The sequence below is a fragment of the Brachyistius frenatus genome, unplaced genomic scaffold (genome assembly GCF_029030835.1).
Source record: "Brachyistius frenatus isolate BFR_SWC_R1_liver_20210118 unplaced genomic scaffold, ASM2903083v1 Contig_10, whole genome shotgun sequence".
Lineage (NCBI taxonomy): Eukaryota > Metazoa > Chordata > Actinopteri > Embiotocidae > Brachyistius > Brachyistius frenatus.
This window is the reverse complement of record NW_027210609.1, coordinates 1,424,693-1,450,191: the sequence shown is the minus strand read 5'-3', so window position 1 is coordinate 1,450,191 and position 25,499 is coordinate 1,424,693. Positions and strand designations below refer to the sequence as shown.

The following is a 25,499-nucleotide window of genomic DNA, read 5'->3' as shown; positions in this document are numbered from 1 at the left end:
GGATGGCGTCTTTCAAATGTGCAATGGACAATTTAACACACGTTGTCCATTTTGTGTGTTTGCCTGAACGCATATGTAATATTGGGCGTTTATACTTGAAGTTGCAAAATACTGGGAGAGAACATGCAAATACGTACATTTAGCACCCGCAACGATATTACCTGACGGTAGAAATAGGAGAAGTGGTTGCGTGTTTATTTTAGTACGACTGAAAGGAACGTATTAATCAGATGATCATCAGGAGAGACGGCTGCTCTTATTGTGGTGAGAAGGAGACGCAGGGAAACCAAAGAATACGTAGAGAACATGGTTTTACATTTCTGTGATGTCAGAGTAAAAAATATTCAGACATATCTGTCCAGCGATGACATTTCTGAGTTATTGAATGAAGTGAATGATGATTGACAGCCAACAACAAGGAGGAGCCACAAAATACTAACAATTAAAAAAAACTTTGTACGACTCAGTACTTTCCTGCCTTTGGGTCATTCCAGCGTATCGCTGCTTGGATATCCCAGTCCCGTTTTTCAGGTGTGCCGTCACAGGTCCTGAATGTGTCCCACAGAATTCACTGGTCGCTTCATATGGTTCACGAGCACTCGCGAGGCACTTTATGAAAAGTCACCTGCTCATCACAGAAAGATCTGGACCTGCTGATCGGTGTTTGTTCGAGGATCTCATCCACCGTTCCTCCTGTTTTATTTTCTGACATTTTAATATAAGCCGGGGTTGTTGTTTTTTTCACCTAATATCTTGCCATCTTCTCATAATTTCATCTATTGATCCTTTAGTTTTTCCCATGGCATTGACTTCTTCGCTGATAGTCTCCTATAGGCTATAGTGTTTTGTTCTTGTTATATTCATATTTATTCATTTAAATGCGATCAGATTTCCTTAAGCTTTAGCGGTCGTTCTGTCAGAACGGCTGGAATCACTTTAACACATGCAAATACCTCATTTAAATAGATCGATTTGCACCTGATATCCAAGGCGCAATTACTTTTAGTACATCACCTGCAAAACGGGTGCAAAATAAATGCGCAAACTTTTGGAATAAACATACAATTTAGTACCCTTTATTTGAGATCTTAATAAATCAGGCCCTAGATGTACTAGCTTTCTAAGTAATGTTGTAATTTACTAATTTGGATTTTCTTTCAACAAACTAAACTTAGGCCAACTTTCAGTATGATGTGAGAGGGAAGTGTTGAGTTTTTAAGTTTGACATTAATGTAGCAGTCACAACCAATGTAAAAACCACAAAGTAGCATACTTAATGCATCAATGCAGTTGTTACAAAAATGCTTCTGACAAATCCTTTTATACGAAACAAGTTTTAAAAAGGGCATCATTTTCCTAACAGGCATAAAGCACGTCTGCACATCAGAGGGCTTTGTGAATGCAGCCACATGCACAAAAGAAATGCTTTAACTTTTAAATCCAGCCTGCATTAAGATTCCTCTGCCGTCTTTTCTCTCCTGTACACTTCCTGTACTCTCTCCAGCCTGGAGCAAAAAGAAAAGATATTGTTTCATGGAATGAGATCAAACTGTTTTCCTGACCCAAATTTATCCCTGTAAGTAATACAATACATTAGAAAACAAAATAGGGGCTTATGTTTAGTTTAAAGTGGCCACCTTAGCCTTTGCAACATCTGATACCTGCCCAGTGGAACGAGCTGGACAGATCTAGGCTGCGTCGGTCCAAACACCACCTTCACCCACCCACCCAAGCTTCCTGTCCACCCTTCAACTCTGAGTCTACCTGCCACTGTCACATCGGCTTTGTGACAGCCCTGCCTGTTGCCTGGTTACAGCTTGGAGTGAACTAGACATAATCATGACAGCAGTGTTGATTAGACCTGACCCCATTTTCCATCTCTGTCTTCGTCCAGCTCAACCTGAGTGGCTGTTTGAGGTCAGGTCAGGCTGGCAGATGAAGTCAACAAGCTCAGATTGAACAAACATGTGCAAATGAAACCTTCTATTGTGTGAAACTTTGTATGAAACTCAACATCCCAAATATGCAGTCCTGAAATGTTAGTCGGTCGGACAAAGAATGAACGCAGTGATCCTCAGTCGTAAAATAAATTTAAAATCATGTGCAAGTGGAGTTTAAAGGTTCAGGAAAGTTTCACGGCTCAATTTACTCATCCATAAAGACATGGCAATTAAACTGCTCCCATCTTAATCAAGCAGTACTGACTAAAAGAAAGCATAAGAAATAATTATAGAATATAACCGCAGAGAAAAAAAAAACATAAATCTGTATTATAACAGCATTCTTAAACGGTACCACCCAAACAACAGGACATAAACAAATACAAGATTCAAATACATTAAAAAGTTTACGTCCTTTCAGTAGAACGTTTTGGATGTGCTGTCAGCTGTGGGTTAAAAGACCATTCTGTTTGCTTTTAGATCAGAGATTCTCCCCTTTAATGAAACAAGACTAGATCAAAGCCTAGTATGTAGCGACCTTGTATGAAAAACAAGAGGGTGTGACAGACATTTGTGTTCATCAGGCTGACCTTGCTCTTGTGAACCAGCAAAAAATGTGAATCGCCTTAACATTTTTACAACCATGAGACTAACAAAGTGTTGCCTCACAACTTAATTAACACCAGACAGAAGTTTCCTTCGTGCTGCACTGTCACAGTAGCAGCGCTGTAAACATGTTAAATTCTGAAAAAAACACAAGACAAAGGGCCTGATTTACACACAAAAAATAAACAAATAAAGGCTAATAAATTGCGTGTTTATTCCAAAAGTTTGCACATTTATTTTGCACCCGTTTTGCGGTTTATTTGCTAAAAGTAATTGCGTCTTGGATATCAGGTGCAAATCGATCTATTTAAATGAGGTATTTGCATACGTTAAAGTGATTCCAGCCGTTCTGACAGAACGACCGCTAAAGCTAAAGGAAATCTGATCTCATTTAAATTAATGAATATTAATATAACAACAACAAAACGCCACAGCCTATAGATTATCAGCGAGGAAGTCAATGCCGTGGGAAAAACAAATACATCAATAGATGAAATTATGAGAAGATGGCAAGATATTAGGTGGAAAAAAAAAAAAGAAGAAAAATGGCATATAATAAAACGTCTGCAAATAATAATAATGATCAACTTTATTTGTATAGCGCCTTTCATACAAGAAATGCAGCTCAAAGTGCTTAACAGCAAGATAATTACATGCAGTGTTTCACATAAAAACAGATGTAGAGGAACAATTTGATAAAAGAGAAGGGACAGTGGATGGGATCCTCTAACAAACACCGAGTAGCAGGTTCAGCTCTTTATTTGATGAGCAGGTGAATTAGTTTCATTCGGTGCCTCGCGAGCGCTCGTGAACCATATGAAGCGACCAGGGAATTCTGTGGGACACATTCAGGACTTGTGACGGCACAACTGAAGAACGGGACTGGGATATCCAAGCAGCGATACGCTGGAATGACCCAAAGGCGGGAAAGTACTGAGTCGTAAGAAGTTTTTTTAATTGCTAGTATTTTGTGGCTCCTCCTTGTTGTTGGCTGTCAATCATCATTCACTTCATTCAATAACTCAGAAATGTCATCACTGGATAGATATGTCTGAATATTTTTTTTTTTACTCTGGCATCACAGAAATGTAAAACCACGTTATCTACGTATTCTTTGGTTTCCCTGCGTCTCCTTCTCACCACAATAAGAGCAGCCATCTCTGCTGATTTGCGCTTCTGATTAATACGTTCCTTTCAGTCGTACTAAAATAAACACGCAATCACTTCTCCTATTTCTACCGTCAGGTTTGGTAAATATCGTTGCGGGTGCTAAATGTACGTATTTGCATGTTCTCTCCCAGTATTTTGCACCTTCAAGTAGAAACGCCCAATATTACATATGCGTTCAGGCAAACCAGCAAAATGGACAACGCGTGATAAGTTGCACGTTTGAAAGACGCCATCCTCACTGCACGTCGTTAGTAGATCAGCTTGGACATGTTTTTGCGGGTGGTGTGGAGTTTGCATGTGATTTTTACACACACAAACCTTTAGTTTAATCAGGCCCATAGTGTAGCAGGACAAGTTAAAACGGTGTTCCTGTCGCTGATCTGTCAGTGCAATACCTGTAGTAGACCGGAGTTTAATTTTCGTACACATGTTGTGACTGGGGGACTCTTCCCGCAGACAGGAAGGAACAAGGGATGAGAAGGATGAGGTGGACTGCTGAGCGGCAGCTGCATGTGTGACAAGGTTAGACACGGGAAGAGGTGTATTTTTGAGCAGAGAAACACCCTGTCACCCCTCCCCCCCTCGGTCCTCCATGTTTGCCACTGTCATTTCTGTGGAGCTTTTCCTCATGCTGGAGTCTTAGGCATTCCTGCAGCCTGTTGCTTAGCAACTTGTGCCCAGCCGTGCTGAGTGGCGGGGCCATGGCAGGGAGTGTCATGATATGTCAGGTCAGACTTGTGTGATTATAGTCTAACGTGCTGTCTCCCCGACTGACATTCTCCGGAGAGGTCGGCCAATCACGCACTTTACAAAAACAGTCCACGGGGGTGAGGTAAGCCTGTCTGTGACAGCAGCAGATAGCAGCAGCCGTCACGGGGACAGTTGCACAAATAATAACATGAGCATTTACTTAGGGCTTACGGATGCTATAAAGACCACAATTTATGCATTTATGTGGCATTAAAGTTAATTTGAAATTTGATTTTTCCATCACTCTTGTGTGAGAAAATATAAACTATACTAATATTGCAGCTATGTTTTTTAAGCAAACAAACGGAGCGACGCCTGTGGGGTCGTGCAGGCAGTCAACCCGAGCTGCTCCGCTCTGCATCATGTGACATGCTCACACTCCATAATCATCTGACACACAACCTCCAAATTTGGCGGTCTATTTAAGCTGGGAAATTTCTCATCTCCCCCTTTCTGCCTGTCAACAACACTGCTGCCTGCGTCGGTTCTGCTGCCATTTGGCTCAGGCCCACCAGCACCCACCTACAGGCTGCAGTGGGTTGATGGGGGGGTGGTGTTAACATATTTGCCCATCACTCCCCAAATATATCTGTGTAATGCCATCTATGGGGAGTGATGAATCCGGAGCCTAAACGTCAAACTCAAAATATCTTCTGATGTTGAAATAAACATTTCAAACGTGAGTTGTCTGACTGAACTGTTTTCAGACATGGTTGTGGAGGCCTTGTCTAAGATTTTACAGTATGGATGTGCTTTTCCAATGGCAGAAGCACTAGCAGGTTTGGTCGTATGCTACTGGCTGAAAGACGTCAAAGCACAAAACAGGACAGAAATTGTGCTGATCAAATGTACATTACCAATGTCCATTTTACCAATCATCATTGCTAAAACAAAAATACGGGCCTACCGGAGGCAGAAAAATTCACAAAGTTTAAATGTGGTGGTGATAATATTTTGGACATTTTTTTTTTAGCAAAATGACTCGATACATGTTCGGTAAATATTATAAACCAGACAAGCTCACACTATCTACCACATCCTTCCACATACCTCCCTGCTCTTCTCCTCTCAAAAACTCACAGATAAATCCGATCACATAGGCTGATATGCCAGATAGATACTACAGCTTCACAAATACCAGTAAAGCGAGTGGAAAACACAGATCTAATCGCAGCAACATACTTCAGTAACATTTGGACTCACGCCATCTCTGAGAAGACTACCACAGTCAAACATGAGATTTTCTTGGAGGACTAAATGTAGCAGCCAGAATCCCTGTCCAGCGTGTGTTGTGTAATAGACCTGTTTGTTTTACTGGGACCGATCGATGGTGGCGTGGATGACCTGGCCAGAGCGTCCAGGTGGTTCTCTGAGGAAAAAAAATCCTAGGGCCGCCTGCCTCTACAGATGGGCTTCCTCCCCTTCTGCTACTCTATCAACAGCCCCAAGAAAATTAATGGTCCAGTCAACACACTTAATTGTCTCCAATTGCTCTGACATTAATTATTAACATTTGTCCATTATAATGTCTGTTCGTGTTATCAAGGGAAGCGAAGCAGAAGGTGAAGTGAGGCAGGGAGAGGGAAAAGTAAAAGGGTGAGGAGAGAAATAACCAGAGACAGGCGTGGAGTCCTGTTAGCCAAGCGTTACAAAGATCCCATTACCTCCCAGGTTCACAACAGCATGTAGGCTATATCACATATTGATTTCTTCAAAAAGTCAATCTAACCTCTTTATAAATATTATGACTGCTGGTCAAACCTGAAAAGCTGAGGCTCCCCAAAATACCACTCCCAATACCCAGAGCTTTGCCTCCGTCTTTCATTCTCTTTACCCCACTTCAGGTAGAAGCTGATTCAAATGAAACACCAGTGTTATTGTTGCTGCTGGAGGTAAAACCAAGCAGTTCTCCCAGAAGACTCCCAATAACAAAATTTGACATTTCAGTTTGACCTGACATGTAAAGATGCAGCAGGACACTTTTTGTTCCATCTCTAAAAGTAACAGTGACTTATATTTGTCTACTACTAATTGGTACTGACGCAAACCAATATGCATGCCTAATTCAGTAGTCACTTGTTTTCGAGAAAGGAAAGTGTTGGCAAATGTTACTGAAAAATGTTGCGTGTTCCTCAACATGACTGAAAATATGGAAATGTACATCTCGGTACCAACACTTCCAATAATCAACAGAAAGTGGAATAAATAAACGGCTGACGACATATCTTTCTCCTGCGGGCTCTCTGGGAGCCGTCACCCTATATTTTTTTTATTTTTTATTTTTTTTATCTTAATTCAATCTTTATTCGGCTTCCACATCCACAGGAGCACTAAGAGAGCAGCAGTCCATAAAATAATAAGCCCATCAGCACAACACAAATCCACACAATGTGGGAGCATGCACACTCACACAAGCACTCCCTGTGTTATATACAGTTTTCCCATTATACCGTGGTTAGTCTCCTTACATCTACTGTACATGATGCATGTATATCAAAACTCTCACTGTGAAGAGAAGTCACACATTACTGTGTCAATAAATGCACACAATACAGACGGTACTGTATATACTGCCCACTCGTTATGTGTTAGCACTGTACGGCACAATGCAGCCAGTAAACACAGTTCACGCCTAGAAAATACTGAAACATCAACTGATTTTGGGACAACTGCTTACACACACATTTTTGACAATAGAGTAAGTATTTCCTGCACACTTTAGCACAACACTTTACTGTCGCATGATAAAAAGAGCCCAAGCCGCTCAATGGATCATGTTACATGTATCTATTGCATGTGTCTGAAATGTGTGAAGCAGATAATTCCTCCAATTTAAATGTAATGCACAACATTTTGTCGGAATGGGTCAGGGTGCATAAACACAATCTCCTGAGAGAGTTAGCCCCCCCCCCCCCCGCACAGTTAATGTATTGATTTTACAGCACTATGCCATGATAAAACTATTTCATGAATTCCAATGAGATTCTTTTACCAGACTGCTACAAAAGCAGCAAAATACAATCACCACAATGCAGAATATGTCATTGTGTTCATTGCTTGTATAATGCATTTCTTTTAGATGTATGGTTTTTTTTTTGTGTTGGTGAGTTGCAAGAGTGAGGTGGCTGTGACATTTGTTGCTTTAATCTCCTCTCACTCAGAGCAATACATCGTTCCACCTCAGTATAAAGAGCACACACAAATCCAGCCCTATCTTGATTCTACATATTGTCACACATATTTGTGATGGAATGAACACAACGACATACATGATGTATGTTAACGCTTTCTGGATTATTTTTTTTTAAATTTAAAAAAAAAAATTTTTTATGGGCATACAAGTCACTGCGGCCATTGTGTCCAGACTGGCACATCAATTTATTTGCTTAATAATATATCAACATTTTTTTTTTTTAAAGAAACATAAACCTCAGCAAGTGTATGTTTATTGCAATTTGCCATGAAGTCGCGTGTTTTCTGTTACAGTCCGTGATATGTAGCACAAAAACTTTCCCTCATGATTATTTCTGTTACCAATTAACTTAGCCATAAATGCTCATCACATGCTCATTTCTCAGACGTAATGTTGGCATATTGATGGTTTTGACAACTAATAGTCTAAAAACAAAACATTAATTTTACCACAATATAAAACAGAGCAGTGATTCTTCATATTTGAGAAGCAGCGACTAGCAAATTTAGGGTACAAAGACACTTTATAAATGATGCATTTACGTTTTTATGTCATAAAAACCCGAGACAAAAAAATTATTCCCTTAATGAAACATGTCACATAATAATAATAAAAAAATTTAAAAAAAATGTTCAAGTTTGTGGTTTTATGGATGGTTGTGTAATCATGCAGACTTCGTAATCTAAATTTAGTTTTGTTTATATTATGTTTTACCAGTGGCACTTGCATGGCCAGTTGCCATATTTAATGAAATTTAATGTGAATGTGATGGACAGGTATAAACAAGCTGAACTAAAATGTGGCTGGTTGTGCATCACGGGTTGGACTCGGAAGCAGAGCTTTCACATTAGTTTATCCTCCATAATTAGCTGTTTACAGAGTAAACGAGAACTGACACATCGTATGGAATACAGTTATGACATCTGAAATAAAATACCGTCACTAATTTTGACAGTTCAGTTTCAGTGATAAGATATTGACCATAACTTTTACTGAGTGGACAGGAAGGCCACAAGCTGAGACGTTGTGTCCGCTGGCTGATGGTTTTGTCGTGGGGGGGACAGAATGGGCGACAGGGCTCTGTTCAGCACAAGCCAGGCCCATCTGCTTGTCACCTGGCCTTGGCACGCAGGAGACTGGGTAATGACAGGGAAAGAATGGCATCAGTGGGCAGAAGCTGAGAGGTAATTACTGACTGGAATCCATGCAGAAACAACACATCTGGATCCATGAGTCAAAAATATGGAGAATTATACACCGATACCGGCCTCAATTCATGATTTTTTTTTTATCTGTCAGAACCGTGGAACTACGTATCAGTCGGGAGACTGAAAATCCTTGACTCCATCCTGCTCTCTCTGATCCTGATGTTCTCTGCTCTGAGGCAAAGAGAAAATTCAATTGTACTTCAGGCAATGGATAGGCAGAGAAAGAGAGTGTTGCTGATACACCAAGACAATCTGTGTGGAAGATCAGCCATGGCAGCACTATAGCTCCAGTGTTGAGTGATGCTATCCTGGCTCATGTGCTACTCTTCCTTACTCCATCACTGCTCACACATTACTCTCAAACCCAATTACTGCTGATCAATGCTGCCTCTTTCACAGTTAGAGAAAGGATCTGCTTGAAAGTAATATTTTCTCAGCATATTCAGGGGCCAAAGCTTGCACAGTTCTCCATTGTGAGATTTTACTTTGCTGCAGCTGAAGATGACCTATAATGACTGAGTAATAGAAGTTTGCATTGCCTTATAATTAACATTTAGCCCCCTCAAAATAACTTCAAGTCCCATTAAAGGACTATTCTGCTCCATGGGAGATAGACTGACCGCAGAAGTTAATGAAATCCTGCAGTTGGTCTGTGGGCATCAGCCGTCACCAAATGACCCTCCTTCAATCTCCAGACGGGGTGTCTCCGTCTACGAGCCTGAGGCAGTGGAGACGTGGGCCACATTCTCACCGCATTTCAGTCCTGCATCGATGATCGCTTTCACAAACCCCATCCGCTCAAAAGAAAGCAGCTCCCGCTGTGTGGAGTCTCAGCTCTCTCCTCCTCTTCCTCTCACTGCCTCAAATTAAGATTTCAGTAATTAAATTGATAAAAGTCAAGCATGCCAATATGCCTCATGGTTCCAGACCTGATTTCATACGCCACACAGTTGTGGAGAGCTGTGGAAGTTCTACCTTTGATGTGGCATTCTTTATTATTGAAAATAATTGGATTCTCCCTCCTACTTCTCTCTCGCTCTTACACACACATACATTTTGCCTATGTTCACTCTGGGCATGCTCAGTTAATCGGCAGTGCCAGTGCAGAGTCCCTGTTCCATCTGGGGTTTTAGGCAGGTAGTCAGCGGAGAGGGTCCCAGGCTGTGTCTGAAAAATGGATTTGGGCAGCCCAGCCAGTGTGTTTAGAGATGTCACTTCAAGACGGGTCAGGGGTCACTCTGCAGGTTGGAGTGGCGCCTGCCAGTGAGTGGGAGCGGTAAAACCTGTGGGAGCGGTGGTGAAGCCTACCGGGGCTTCTAGGCTCTGCCTCCATATCAGCTTGGCCGAGCATAAAAAAAGAGGCTCTCTGGCCCACAGGCAGCTGGCTTCTCTCCACACTCAGCGGAATCGCTGATAATCAGCAGAAAGAGACCCCTGATGATTACTCTGCTTCTGCCTAAGACGGCTGCTAACTGCTTGCTTGCTCTCTCCTCAGAATGTCAAACTAGCACTCACATTTGAAACCCCCAATCCCCCCCTTCCCTGTGCACCACAGAAAAACCTATAACGTCCATCAATCTCAACTCTTGTTGTATCAATGCTAAATGTGAATTTAATTGCCACTGGAAGAGACTTAGGGGATTTTTGATTTCCCTCCGTATGTCATCCTCTATCAACATTGGACAGACGTAATGTGTGCGCCTCTTCCAGGACACAAGTTGTCTGGCCAGATAGTTCTGAGTTGCCTTTGCCTTGTGGGCCTACGCTTTGCCGCGGCAGACACACACCCGGAACGGCCTTATTTTAGGAGTTGCTTTGCAGCTGACGCCTAATAGTCTTAAGCAGCTTGTGCCTCCCCCCAACAAAGGGACTGCCAGAGTAAATAATGTGTTTGATGCCCAACTGATGAGTCATCAAAGGAACAGAACATCAGCTATCTTATTTAAATGACAGCACTTAGCTCAGCACAGGCGCTCCTCAGCACAGGTCAACACCACTCCGGCTGCTGCTCGACAAGTTTAGATAAATTTCAAGTGACTAAATCTAAAGCATATTAGATTGTATGAGTCACCATACCGTGACTGCAAAAAAAAAAAAATGTTTTAAGCGATCTTTTTTAGGTCATTTATCAATATTTAAGGAAAATCTAGTCATTGTTTGTCATTCAATTATTATCTTTTTTTTTTTTTTAAACCACTGTCCGTTAAGTGACACTTGATTAAATGAAAAAAAAATCAACTGGTCTTTAACACAGCCTTTGGTGGCCTTGTGGCATTACTGAAATCAACAGTGCCAAAACATAAACAGGGAACAAGCTAATTTAAGTAAGAGCAACGAAGTGGTACTCTCTGAATATCAAAAGTATGTTCTAATGCAAAAAGTCAACCCTTGTAAAAATAGTAATTGGGCTGATCCACAATTGTTAATCAGTACTAATAGTCCACATTACAATAAATTACATGTTTGTTTTTTTTAAAAGGGCCATCTCTACAGTGAAGGCTTGTGTGATTATGGGATTGCACAGCTCAGCACAGGCCATTGTACCAATTGTGTTATTGTATATTTGGACCATAAACTAGTAATTACTTTGGCTCATGCAGTAATTATTTAAAGTAGGCATTGTTATTCAGTAAAGAGGACTATCTTTGTTGAAGTCAGCCGACAGTGGCTGTAGCCAACATTGAAGTGTATATAACAACTTATTAACTCTTCTAAGCACATAAGCCCTTTCAGTATTCTGTAGTTTAAGTGGGCTCAGCCATGGTTGCTTCATATTATCATGGCTCAGCTCATTGTGGCTTTGGCTTCTTCCTTCAGTGCAATTTTCAGAGCTTATGGGACCAAATTAAAGTCCAGTCTTTGTGTCTTTTGTGCAGGTATATCCAAGGTGCATCGTCTCCAAAGGACATGGTCATCATAGTGGATGTGTGAGTATGTCACGCTTTCAACTTTTACCCCTGGATGGAGTATGTGTCTCCTTCAAAGGGCGCTAGTGCCACCTGTTGGTCTGAGGAAAGGGGAAAGTTGGAGGATGATTGCCACTCATCTTCTAACCTTAATTTAAGTAAACTTAACCATCTCTCTCTAAAACATACCTGAATTTTGTGAATTTGTATGGGGTAGTTTTGTCAGAGGATGAGATTGGTAAGCCAGTACTCCATATATGTACAGGAAAACATGTTCATATCCAGTATGAGCATTTAAGTGCTTCGTTGCTTCTTTCCTGCAGGAGTGGAAGTGTCAGCGGACTCACTCTGAAGCTCATGAAAACATCCGTAATGGAAATGCTGGACACTCTATCAGATGACGACTACGTGAATGTGGCCAGGGTAAGGAGGAGCTTGCAGACCATGGTTTTAATTAATGATACAAATCACTCCTGAAAGCGACATTAACACAAATATTTGTCGTATTCATTAAGCAGGTGGTAATCAAGCGGGGCAGTCAGTGAGCGGCACAGTGTGCTCTCTCTGCTCCCAGTTGTTTGCTTGTGGAAACAGTGCACTTCCCTCATTACAATGTATTTGCTCTTCCTGCATCATCGTTGTCCGTGTAGGATTTTGTGCCCATCTGTCTCTTTCCCTCCGTGCTGATTGCCAAGTTTTCTATTAGGACTAACGTGTAGGGGAATATTAACGTTATTCCATATTGCAGGACAGATAGCACACACTGTCACACACACACACACACACACACACACACACACACACACACACACACACACACACACACACACACACACACACACACACACACACACACACACACACACACACACACAAAAACACATTCACTGGCTTGGTGTGGTGGTTCTGTTTGTAGACTCCCTTCAGTAATCCTTCATAATCCATTGCTCTTAGCCACTGAATGCCTCTAAATCCCAGCTCTAAGAGCAAGAAATGAGCATGGTAATCTGGGTGGGAACGCATCTGATGTTCTCCCCTATGAAGAAAGTGACGGTTTACAAAAACTTGCTGTGAATTGTTTTCAAACACAATAACTAAAAATTAACTGAAAATAATCGTTAAACACCATCTTTTGTGTCCGCTTGCTTCAATACACTCCTTTATGACAAACTATGTCTTCATTTCTAAAGGCTATACAGTGTAATTATTTATAGTAGTAGAGTTTGCATGATAGGCTTTTTTATTTATTTATTATAGATATTATATGTAACCATTCATTTTTTCTTCATCTTGTTTGACAGTTACTGTATTTATTAGCATTGTTAGACGCAAAACTATTATGAATGTTGAATATGTGCCCCTGAATACTTTTGTTTAATTTTTTTTTTGTCTGCAAGTTTGAATATGACAACACCAACCCGTTAGAAATGTCAGCTTTTCTCACACAAAACATTTTATATCAATCTTTCCTCAAAATGTCAGTAGATTCTGAAGTTGACCTTCACGAAGAAACAATATTTGAAACGCGCTATTACAGACAGCGGCTGCACACAAAAATACAATACTAAAATATACGCGCTGCACACATAAACATGCGCACATGGACACATGCATATACACCGTTTTAGGGTAATTTGGTGGATGAGATGAGAGAGATGATATTACCTTGGCTGGGTTTCTGTTCAGTATGTTGCACTAGCGTTTCAGGTACACCTGTTCTTTGTGTGCAAAGTTGTAATTACCCGTGTTTACTGCCAGCCAGAGAGTAGCAGGGCAGCTTACATCTGCACACACCCACGTCTGCATCCTGCCTCCATGATCTGTGCACACATATGATAAAGACAACACAGAAATTCACAGTGTTCCAACAGTTGGATGCGTGTTTAATTTAGTAAATTTTGTACGTGTTTTTGACCAGACAAGCCAGTGTGCATACTGTTTTTACAGCCATGTGTGTCTTCTTATGTCTCCCTCTAGTTCAATGAAAAGGCAGATGCTGTTGTTCCATGCTTTAGGACCTTGGTCCAAGCCAACGTTCGTAACAAGAAGATCTTCAAGGAAGCTGTCACGCACATGCAAGCCAAAGGAACCACTGATTACAAATCTGGCTTCACGTTTGCCTTTGAACAGCTTCTCAATGTAAGAGCCAACAAGCCTTTGAGGGAAAGGCAAATCCTAGAGCGCTTTGATTGTGTGTGGCTGACAAACTGTGTGCCTCCAAAAAGTCTTAAATTACAAGCTGGAACTTCATACTATAGCTCCAGCATGTTATTATTTGTACATCCTGTCAGAGTTACTGTCTAATCCAGTTAATAAAACTGAATTTACAGTGATAAAACAATGCTGACAGTAAGTGGCTCAGGTTTGCATGAGGCATTTCCAGAGCGCTGTCATTGTTGAAGGTAGGTCTGATTATAACTGCTGCTGCGATGGAGCGACGCTAGCTTTTGCAGCAGCCAGCACAGTGGTGAGGTCTGTCAGCAACGGGCATCCATGTGCTCTCGGCACAGGTGCTGCCTCAGCTCCGTATGCTGCTGTGTATTTTAGGAGGCTGCCACCCTAATGGGCTCTGATGGGATGATTGATGAGCGCAGCCCAGAGGAGATCAGCCACAGACACTTTATATTCCTCTGGTGGGCTTGGAGGCATACAGCCAAGTGCCCCCACTCTTCCCTCCCCCCCTTCCTTTTGCCAGCAGAATGAGAAATAAAGAGGCCCCTTTAATCGCTGTCTGTAGCAGACTCGCTGCAGTGATTGGTGGCAGAAGCACAATAAAAAATATGTAATTGTTGCAATATTATTTATCTTTATTAGAATCTTGTCAGATTGACACGCCGCTGGCCCGCATATCAATGGCAGCTGCCGCGCAGGCCAGGAGGCGGGGGAGGACGGGGCACTGAAATGCTTGTGAAAATGCTTCTGAGACGACCAAATCTGACACCAGAATAATGTTGTATACTTGAGATGCAATCCTAAAATGATTCTAATATGAGGAAGCTTGTGCCTGCCAACTAAGAAATCTATAAATGTATAATGAAATGCTAAGAATGAAAGCTTAGAGTGGATTAGATGGCTCTACTGCAACATGTAGGAGAAGGAGATAAAAAGAATAGAATGTGGAAATAATACATATAAACAAATAATACATACAAATAGATACCAATTTCTCATTGTGTAAATAGACTTCACTTTTTCTTTTTTAGCAAATATTTACTGCATTTCTATGTCCTAGCATCATTTTCTTCTTCAGTTCTTCTATAACCTGTGTCCCTTCCTTTGTCTCCTTTTTTTTTTTCTTTGCTCTTCTTGTCTCTTCGTGTGCCACAGGAGAGCAGCGCCCCGAAGGCCAACTGCAATAAGATGATAATGATGTTTACAGATGGCGGAGAGGATCGTGCACAGGAAATCTTCGAGAAGTACAACTGGCCCAACAAAACAGTGAGTGTCCCCCAATAAGGGTGTTATCTATGGATCAACTCTGCCAGCCCAAGAGATCACGCAAGTCCAGAAACTGCACCGAGTCCCTTTTCCCTCCTTGTTTCTGCTGTTTTTCTACTGACATTGTCTCATTATAGCACAGGCAGGTGTGTTAGTTAGTTAGTGCCAAGCACTCCAATCTGTGCACATAACGTTCTCTCCAAGCTTTCTTCATGTCCATCTTGGCTGGGCTTTTTGGGTTTTTGTTTTTTGTGTGCGCGTGTACTTCATCTTCCTAATCTGTCTTCAACTCTCTTCCTCTATCTCGGTCTCTGTCTTTCTCTCTTTCTTCTGTCTCTTTTGTTGTTTAACTGCTGGTGTTAACAGCTCTGACCTGCTGACTAATTAGCCACTTTATCATCAGAGCCTATATTATTACAGCGAGTAGATATTCTAGTAGTTTGCATCTTTGTTCATGTCTTGTTGTCACTTCCACTCCTCCATGCCCCCATTTCACAGCCCCCCCAATATTAATTCTGATATTCATTACTATCCAGCTCCCTGATGGCAGCTGCTGTCATACAGGACTAATCTGCAGTTTAACAACTCTCTCATTGCAGTCTTGTGATGGAGATACTAGTGTGAATTGACTGGGAGGCTCATCAGAGTCAGGACTTGTGTATTGTAGTTGTTATGTGACAGTGACCTTACTGCCATCCAAATGGAACTTTGAAAGATAATTGCCTTCACAAAAAGCTGGGCTTTTGGCCATTTTTATTCTGTCTGAATAGTTTTTTCCATTTGATTCATGTGATTGGTCTCTTTTGTCTCCATATTTTTCTTCATTCAGGTTCGTGTTTTCACCTTCTCCGTCGGCCAGCATAATTATGATGTCACCCCTTTGCAGTGGATAGCGTGCGCCAATAAAGGTGAGTGAATAAGCTCATTTTTTTAAGTAAAATATAGAGTAACAAGGAGCAGCTGTGCCTCAGAAAGTCGCATAGTTGTTAGTTTGACCCCTGGCTCCTCAAGCCCACATACTGAAGTGTGCTTGAGCAATACAATGAGTGCCCTTTAATGATAGACTAATATTTCTATCATGCGTCCTTTGAATGCCTCTGAACAATATAGTGCATACTAATATGAAAGGGAACACTTGAAAAAAAAAAAAAGACTTAAAATGACCAAGTTGCATGTGTTCTTGAAGCACCCAAGCAGCTGACAACAATGTAGATGTGGTCTGTTCATTTGTCTAAAGAGTGTAATGTTAACAAGCAGATATAAACTGAGCTTAAAAGAAAAGTATTTTGCCCACACAAATTTCTCTGTTTAGATACTGATACAAAATGAAATAATAATCCTGTCACAATCATCGGGATCCTGATCCTGTACGAGCATGAACTGAGCAAAAGGTGCTTTTGTCAAAGGGCTAATATATATATATATAGACAGACCATATTACAGGCAATGTTACCACGGGGGAGTTCAGACTGAACCTGTAAAGCTGTGAAACCACACTGCTTAACTTTGAACATATACTGTAAAAACAGTATACAACCAAAGAAAGTGCACTGCGGAGCAGTGTTACTATAATGTTAAATAATTCAAAATAGTATCATCTAAAGTAATTGGGTTGCCTATAAGTTAAAGTGAAGTGAATGTAATCTCATCAAAAACAAAAAAGGTTCCCTTGATTACATAAAAAATGCAGGCATCAAAATGCAACATCAGCATTACAAAAGTAAGTTTACCTTTGACCTCTGCAACAAAAGTTATTACTCATGTGAGTTTCAATTAAGGCTAAGTGCATGAAACAAGTAGAGCAACAAAACCATTCCTGCACAAGATTGTCATCATCCATGCACAGGAGGATTAAATCTGTCATCAAAAATAAATAAATAAATAAAAATGGCTTCTCTTTCAGTTCTTTAGTTAGTTTATACTTCAATCAGTCAAATGTTTTGTTTTTTAAAATAATCGGCTTCATTTTTTTTTTGGCTAAAACAAATGAAACTGCATTAAATGGAAAAGATTTGCAATTATTTAACATTTTTGTGGTATTGTCAGGAATTGTGCTCAGTTTTGTTATTTGCTTTTATTTGAAGACTGACCCCTAAAGTGCTTGTTTTTGTGGCCTCTCGTGGTTTAAAGTTTTATCTTGCTGCAGCCATGTACAGGTGTACTCCAGGACATCACTGATGGGTGTGGTCACAGATGTAACGAAATACACGTCCCCTTTCTGCCTTTTGTGGTTTGATTGAATATTGTCTCTCAGTGTTACAGTTTATCTGAAGCAGCTTCTTTACGAGGGCTTTAGTTGTCTGCCGAGTAGCTTATTGCCAGTGGAGCCAAGTGCGTCAGAAGTATCTCCCCAGAAGTTGTTATTAATTAGCAGGAGGAGTCTGGTAGCAGGATGATTACCATGCCATCTCCCTGTCAGGCTGGGGAAAGTCCAGGATTATGCCTCTGTGCCAACATGCTCTGTGCTGTTCATGACTGTAGTGATTACCATGGTACTAAAGTCTATGCCAGCATAAGACAATGGTGTTGACACACCAGCCTCAATGGAGCTGTCCTCTCATATCTTCAGTGCTTATTACTCTTTGGTATCTCATTCCTACAGAGCTAGCTCCCTGACACTTCCAGGCCCTAACCCTTCACCCGTGACATACACACATTTGACAATCCACAGTAACACACACCCACCAGCACAAACATACACAACTAGGCCACTTGGAGATACTTGCTGTTGTCTCACTTGAGCTGCAATCCCATCCTAAGAAGAGAGTAACCTCTCTGTGACTCTGAGGACAATAAGACCATTTCTCCATGCTCTCACACAGTGTAACAAAATCCTAAACAGAAAAGAACGTTATCTTTAAAAAAAAAACAGGTGAAATGGAGGATAAAAGCCACAAATATGACATACTGCAATGGGGATCCTAATACGTCTACAAAAGTGCTGCTTTTAATCCAAAGCTAGCACTAAAATATCGTATAAATTCATGATGGCCATCAACAAGAGAAGTAAAATCAATGACATCATGAAATTAGCAGCACAAATTAACTGGGTAACTGAGTTCACTCAGTGAAAGTCTTTTAAAAAAAAACTGAATATGAATAAAAGGTCATGCATGCCAGTCATAACTGACACAACATTTACTTTATCCACATTATTTAATGATAAATAAACAACTACTTTTTGTTGAAAGTGCAACATGATTTAGAGGCTACATGGATTGAATTAGAAAAGCTTGATATATATTCAAACTTTAATACAGTATAATTTAGAATTGTGCACTGCAGCAAAAATCCCAAAATTTGTGTTATATTTGTCTCCAAATTAACTCAAATTAATTCCTGAATGTGAAGATGAAATTTACTGGAAACTGACCTCTAATGGTGCTTAATGAATTTTACAAAGAAAACTAGGTTATCGATTGAGATCATAATTGATCCCAGAGCACAGAGGAGATTTACATTACAGTCTTGTGCTTTAGTTACTGCCTACATTTACCTCTCTTCCCCTCTCATGATGCTTTGCTCTGTAATCACAGATGCCACTTGACTGGCACGCAGCCAAAGCACTGACTGCTCTGAACACAACTATAAGAAATAGCTGTGTGTGTGTGGGGGGGGGGGGTCATCTTTTTGAGGGTTAACACATTCTTTTAGGGTTAAGGTTGGAATTAGGTACTTAATTGTGATGGTTAAGATGAAGGTAAGACGCTGGGAAATGTATTATGTCAGTGAGTGTCCCCATGGGGATAGTAAGACAAATGTGTGTGCGTGTGTATACACGCCACAGACTGACTGTGCAGAGATGTGCATTGATGTGCACATGAGTGCATTATGTCTGAATGCTCACTTGTCTAATAAATGAGACAGAGCAAGCAAATTTCAACACAGACCACTGTGAAAAACTGCATAATGTATCAAAATAATGAAAGTTATCTCTGCCTTTTAACATTCAGGGGATGCTGCCTCCATTTTGCGGCTCTTTGTATAAACACTCATGGCTTTAATAACTTGGGGAGCGGCGTAGTTATTGACCCAGTCGGTCATCCTCCTCCATTCCTAATCAGCAGCAGCAGTGCCTGGAGCTCAGCATTGCCAATGAGCCTCTACATTTACATCCTACAGCACAACTGTGAGTGTGGATGTGTCAGTGGCCACAAGCTCTACCATGTCTGCAAGGCCCAACATCATCAGCTGGAGATGATGGTACTACATGTACCTAATAATGTAAAGCAATTAGACTCCAACCTACAAATGGATCACTTTTGTACTCATTGTGACTGTTAAATTCTTGAAAATGTAGACGGAATATGACAGAGGCACCTTTAAGCAGGCTGGTACAAGCTCTCTGCTGGAATAGTGTATTGAATCTCTCCTCTTAATCTTCAGGTTACTACTTTGAAATTCCATCGATTGGAGCCATCAGAATCAACACGCAGGTAAGATGTATGGAGTGTGTACGAGCTACTGAATATGAATCCACAAGTTGTAATCATGCTATCTTCGATGATAATTACACACCGACTGTACCTTTTAAGTGTTCCGTGGCAAAGGGACAGAAGACAGTGACTACAGATTAAACGTGACAGAAGTTTAGATGGATTTGAATGAATGGTCTTTCGTTGCGAAAGCATCTGAAAGCTAAGTAAACTAAAGGCTTTCAGATCTTCTCTGTTTTTTCTGTCTGTCACATACACGAGTTCCTCACACAACTGCACCCCCACACACACACACAAACACACACACACACACACACACACACACACACACACACACACACACACATTCGCTTGAGGCACTATGAGGTTCGAGAGGCCCTTGGGATAACCTCATTCCAGCTGGAGAAATTGACTCAGTTGTTCGGTGGTGGGGGAGCTACTGCTGCACCCCCCCCCTTCTCCTCCTCCTCCACCACCTCGCTCCCATCTTTTCGCCTCCTCTCTCCTCTGTCAGCCCCCACCCACCCTCACCCATCTAGCCCTGGTGAGCGATCAGGCCCCAGAATAGACTGTCAGCTGTTCCATTAAGTCTGGCATATTTATATTCTGAGAACTGCCACTTACTCTAATAGGTTTTCTGAAGGTGGGTGACTACAGCTCTCTGTATAGGCCCAGAAGACACATTAAGGCCTTATGTTATTTAACCGTACTCTGCCCTTTCAGTATCGCACACTCATCACATAGAGGTAGACTCGCTTGAATAAGATGGTAACATTCAAATACCAGATGGACTACAGATGGCAAAAAGGGGGTCTGCATGTTTGTTTGCGACTAAAGTTGTGTTTTTTAATGACGTCTTTTGTCTATTCTGGCCTCTCTGTATAGGATCTCAATGGCGCAACAATAACAGGCCACGCATTAGTTTGAATGTTTGTCTGTAGAGCGACCACACTGATGAGTTTACTCTGTGCGATCATGGTTGTTATGATTCTCAGGGAGACGAAAGCATTTAATCAACACGCTGTGACGCTGCTGAAAACTGTGTGGCTTTGCTTCCCCCCGACCACATTTCTCCGGTTGCTGACTTTTTATTTTTCCTAGATTGTTCTAGCCAGGCGGAAAATTTCCACCATATCCCGTGAAAAGGTCTGGCTGTCACTATCCTGATGGAATATCTCCCTGTGGCGCATTAAACCGGACTTTTATTGAGCTAATAATAGAATAGGTTACGCCTGTCAGCACCTCACTGCTCAGACGATGGGGAAAAAAAACAGTCAAAAGAAAAGCTGTGTGCTTATACAGGGCGCCCCTTTTGTGTATCGAGGATAGATGGTGGAAAGGGTCAGACGTTTGTTCTAACATTTCCTTTTTCACTGGTAAATGGATGGAAATTTCTGTGCGAATGGCTAATGTTTATAAAATTGACATTAAACCCCAGAAGGACCTGCTGCTTTTTTGCTGATCTTTTTCTGACATTTGTTGATAGTCACATGGCTTTACAAAACAGGATACTGAGGATGCATTTGTAACTGTTACCAGAAGTATACACAGTTACTTAAATTACAGAACAATTTTTCTGTGTCTGGTCTTCATAATAACAAGTCCCTGAAGGCTCTCAGTGTGATCGTCCTGTCCCTGGCTTGCTTTTTTTTCTTCCCAACAGTGTGTCTCCTTCATATGTCATGAGATCACTCATTCAAAAATGTTACCAATTACACACAATTTCCAAAATCACATGGATCAATAGATTGTTTACCAAAAAGGACATCTCAGCTGATGTATGAGGTGGCCCCTGAGAACAAAAGAGTGTAGTGAATATGATGTATTACTGGTGAACTTAACCCCTCACCTCTATTCATAATCGCTGTGGGACATTCTCACAATGCTAGTGTTGACAGTGGAGCCTCTGGGAGAATGGTGTGTTTGCATGTCGAGCCATTGACACCCTTAATGTGTTTTTAATAGCTCTTTCATAATGATGAAAAACAGCCTTGAGTGGCTCAGAACCGGGGGCTTTATGGCTCGGCAAGGCCGGGACGCTGCCGCTGGTTGCCCGCTGGTTTATGTGGTGGTAGAGACGAGGCCGGTCAGGGTCTTGTAGTTTTATGACAGATGAATGTCGGACGGCTCTTCCAGCTCTCTGCTTTTAACGCCGGTACATGACAAGCGCTAAAAATGTCTGTTTGATTATGTGTGTTTATTGTGGGCAGTCAGGCTAGCGTGTGTGTTTTTGCTGTTGCAGGAATACCTGGATGTCCTGGGCCGTCCCATGGTGCTGGCTGGGCCCAAAGCCAAGCAGGTGCAGTGGACGAATGTCTACCAGGATGCACTGGTGAGCAAGACTTTACAAACATCCTATATCATTGACCCTTAAAATAACAGAGAATGTTACATATATTTCATCTGTCACTAAAGTTTCTGATCTTTAAATGTTTACATGTTCTTCTATTTATAATCTGTAAATCACTAGTGCTTTTTGTTAATTTGCAAAAAATTATTGTACTCTTAAATTAGTTCCAACATGAGTTTCTCACATATTTTGGTAAGGATAGTGTATTTTATTATGTATATATTATAAAATTATTTTATCACAATTTATTTTTCTGAAAGACAAGATCCCACAGGTGGTTTTGCATTAAAACCCTGTGGCTGTGCCCCTTTAATTTAAGGGTTGAGCTGTTGACCTTAGACATTTGTGTCCCTATTTCAAGTCCAACTTGGGCCTATTTTTGTGTTCATGAGTTTTGATTTAGATTGTACATAACATTAATATATTCTAAAGACATTCAAAATTGTTTCTAATTTCTAATATGTTTTATTAGGGTTTGGGCCTTGTCATCACTGGGACAATGCCTGTCTTCAACCTCACTATTGATACTGAAAGCTCTCAGGTAAAAGCAACACTGCAACACAAGATATGGAGCTTAAAATAAACATACGCGCACCTACACAACGTGCAATAAAACTTCTACTCCAGCTAATTATTATGATGTAAAAAAAACATGTTTTTAAAGTCATTCAGACACTGTCAAGAGTTGGAGGATTTCAGGTTTTTTTAGTCTTTTTCCTGTTGTTGACCATCATCAATCATTTTTAATGGCGTCCACCCAACTGCCACTCTTCGAGGCAACACCTCCCCCCTGAGGTGACAACAGACATCACAACAGCTCATCTCTAGTATCTTCTAGCATCCAGAGAGTACAGAGGCAACCGGCTTTCAGTATCCATGACCAAAATATTTGCTCTGAGCTTATCACAGGCTTAAAGCAGTGATGCTGCAGAAAACCGACTTATTTCAAGATAGACTGTGAAAATATGGACTAATCATATTGCACATAAAGTTAAAGTCAGACATGGCATAGGGATGTTCTGAGCACGCTCACGGCACAGCTTCCAGCTCTGTTTGACTCTCTGATGTTGGCCGAGGTCCTGGATAAAATGCTAATTATTATTTCTTCTGTCTTCATCATACAGAACCAGCTCATCCTTGGAGTCATGGGAGTCGACATCGCAATCAACGAAATCAAAAAGAAGACCCCTACATACAGAGTGAGCATGTTGTTCACTCAATATCACTCTCACATTAATGATCATTGAGTAATTTTTTATTTTTTATTAATTCTGCACAGCTTGGAGCTAACGGCTACACTTATGCCATTGACCCTAATGGTTACGTACTGCTGCATCCCAACCTGCGACCCAAGGTAGGCCCAACACTTCCCTGCATCTAATAAGTTTCTGCATCTGATTCTGATGCTAAATCTGGACATTATTACTGCTAAATTGATTCTACCCCTCCTCCTCCATCTTGCTCTGCTTTCTCTGTTCAGATCATTAACTTCAGGGAGCCTGTCACTCTGGATTTCCTGGATGCAGAACTGGAGGACAACAACAAGGAGGAGGTAAAAACAAGTTCCCAGGAACATCAAGACGAGCAACTCTTGTGTTTCATACAACATATGTTACATTTAAACATAAACCTTTTTATTTGTCACTTGTTTTCCATTTCTTTGTATCAGTCTGCCTTCTCACACCACAGCCTCTCTCTCGCTTGTATTTCAGATCCGTCGACAGATGATTGATGGCAAACCAGGGCAAAGGAAAATCAAAACGCTCATTAAGTCAGTTGATGAGGCAAGTCATCGATATATGAGACTCAATCACGATCCAAAGTCGCACCTTCCTAAGTGGTGTTGTAGTGAATTTGAATCACTCAGTATGTTTGGTAGCTGTTGTTTCCCTCCAATTATGGGAGGAGATATGTGTTGTGATTTGACGGTGTTACTTATTGCCGTCTCTCTGTGGTGGCCGACAGCGGTACATTGACGAGGCCATGCGGACTTACACATGGACGCCTGTTGACGGCACAGATTACAGGTAGGTTTGAAATCAGACATGCATCACCTGACTCTCAGACCAAAAGATTGCAGAGCTACAACCTGCGAGTGAAGTCCAACTTTGACACTTTTGATCGTCCATTTAAAATTCTCATATTGACTGTTATCCACCAGCAGTGTTTGTGAACTGTAGCTGCCAACAATTGCAGTAGACTAAACCTACCACTGAAAGCAACGTCCTCATTTAACTTCTGCATTTGCATTAAACAATTCATCTGAATAACCCAAATTAAAGAGCCATTTAAAAAAAAAAAAAAAAAAATCCGCAATCATACTCTAAGCACGAATTAATTGCATAGTTTAGTTATCTTAAAACTTGGTTGAATGTTTGTGGTTGCATGATATTAACATTTCCTCCAGGGAACACTATGCAAATTACAATTTATGATATTCAATAGTCCTACAAATCCCTGATTTTTTTTAATTCTTTTTATTACATTTGCTGGCAGTGTGCCTGGTCCTGGCAGAGTCCATATGAGATTTACTCTGCACAGTTTTATTCATATTCAACTCAAAGGGAAATTGCAGAATATTTAAGAATCCTGATGTGTTTCAGTTGTGACCTGCAACAGTCAAACTCTTAACACTTACCAGACATTCAAAGCTCTACACACTAATGTATCATATATTATAGAGTTCAAGGCACAATCAGTCATGTTCGATGTTTCTTTAAATTTAAATTAGCTGTGTATTGTTATTCTGAGCTACAGATGTCACCGTCCAAATTTCTATTTGTTCCGATTAATGCTTTTAATGAGTTATATTTTCGCTTTGTATGGCACCAAAGATTAAGACATGTATTTCCATTTTTGGCTTTTTTATTTCTGGCTTTGGTGGAACATATGAAATATTACATAAAGTAATGCACATAGTGTTTAGAAATTACAATGTCATATTTATGATGCATTGCAAAGCTAAACTGACATTTCTCCCTTAACTTTGAAGATGCTGCTCAAATCAATATGTTTACATTAACATTGGCTCCAATAGATAGGTCCAATGGTCTAATAACAAGTGTTGGTTATAGTGACAAACATGACCAACTGTGCAGGACCTCCTACGTTCTGCAGAGCTGTTTGGTCTTTTTTAGCACGTCTTCTGTTTCGGTTCACGCTCACTGCTCTTACAGGTGTTGCTAATCGCAGAAATACTTTGATAAACTGACTGTTCAGTTCTGCCCAGCACCAAACGGCAGACAACAAAAGTAAGCAAGTTGCTGGTAAACATAGTGGATCTTTATCAATTAAGTGATTCTCCAAAAAGTCTGCAAATGCAGATTTGACATTGGTTCTATGTATGTGTACCTCATATGTGTGTGTGTGTGTGTGTGTGTGTGTGTGTGTGTGTGTGTGTGTGTGTGTGTGTGTGTGTGTGTGTGTGTGTGTGTGTGTGTGAGTGAGTGAGTGAGTGAGTGAGTGAGTGAGTGAGTGAGTTTATCTGAGAGTTGATAAGTTA

General features: G+C 40.9%; 1 protein-coding gene across 5 annotated transcripts in view; it reads left to right on the top strand.

Annotated features, from left to right (window-relative positions):
* The window catches only part of cacna2d2a (calcium channel, voltage-dependent, alpha 2/delta subunit 2a), a 142,961-nt gene that overhangs the window by 103,947 nt on the left and 13,515 nt on the right, over positions 1 to 25,499 (top strand). For all 5 annotated transcript variants that reach the window (XM_069690787.1, XM_069690786.1, XM_069690789.1 and 2 more), the window contains 13 exons: positions 11,744 to 11,794; positions 12,097 to 12,196; positions 13,751 to 13,912; positions 15,101 to 15,211; positions 16,041 to 16,119; positions 19,598 to 19,647; positions 21,890 to 21,979; positions 22,470 to 22,538; positions 23,122 to 23,196; positions 23,277 to 23,351; positions 23,478 to 23,549; positions 23,710 to 23,781; positions 23,963 to 24,024. In XM_069690787.1, coding sequence (XP_069546888.1) covers positions 11,744 to 11,794; positions 12,097 to 12,196; positions 13,751 to 13,912; positions 15,101 to 15,211; positions 16,041 to 16,119; positions 19,598 to 19,647; positions 21,890 to 21,979; positions 22,470 to 22,538; positions 23,122 to 23,196; positions 23,277 to 23,351; positions 23,478 to 23,549; positions 23,710 to 23,781; positions 23,963 to 24,024 — 1,068 coding nt within the window. The remainder of the gene's footprint in view (positions 1 to 11,743; positions 11,795 to 12,096; positions 12,197 to 13,750; positions 13,913 to 15,100; positions 15,212 to 16,040; positions 16,120 to 19,597; positions 19,648 to 21,889; positions 21,980 to 22,469; positions 22,539 to 23,121; positions 23,197 to 23,276; positions 23,352 to 23,477; positions 23,550 to 23,709; positions 23,782 to 23,962; positions 24,025 to 25,499) is intronic.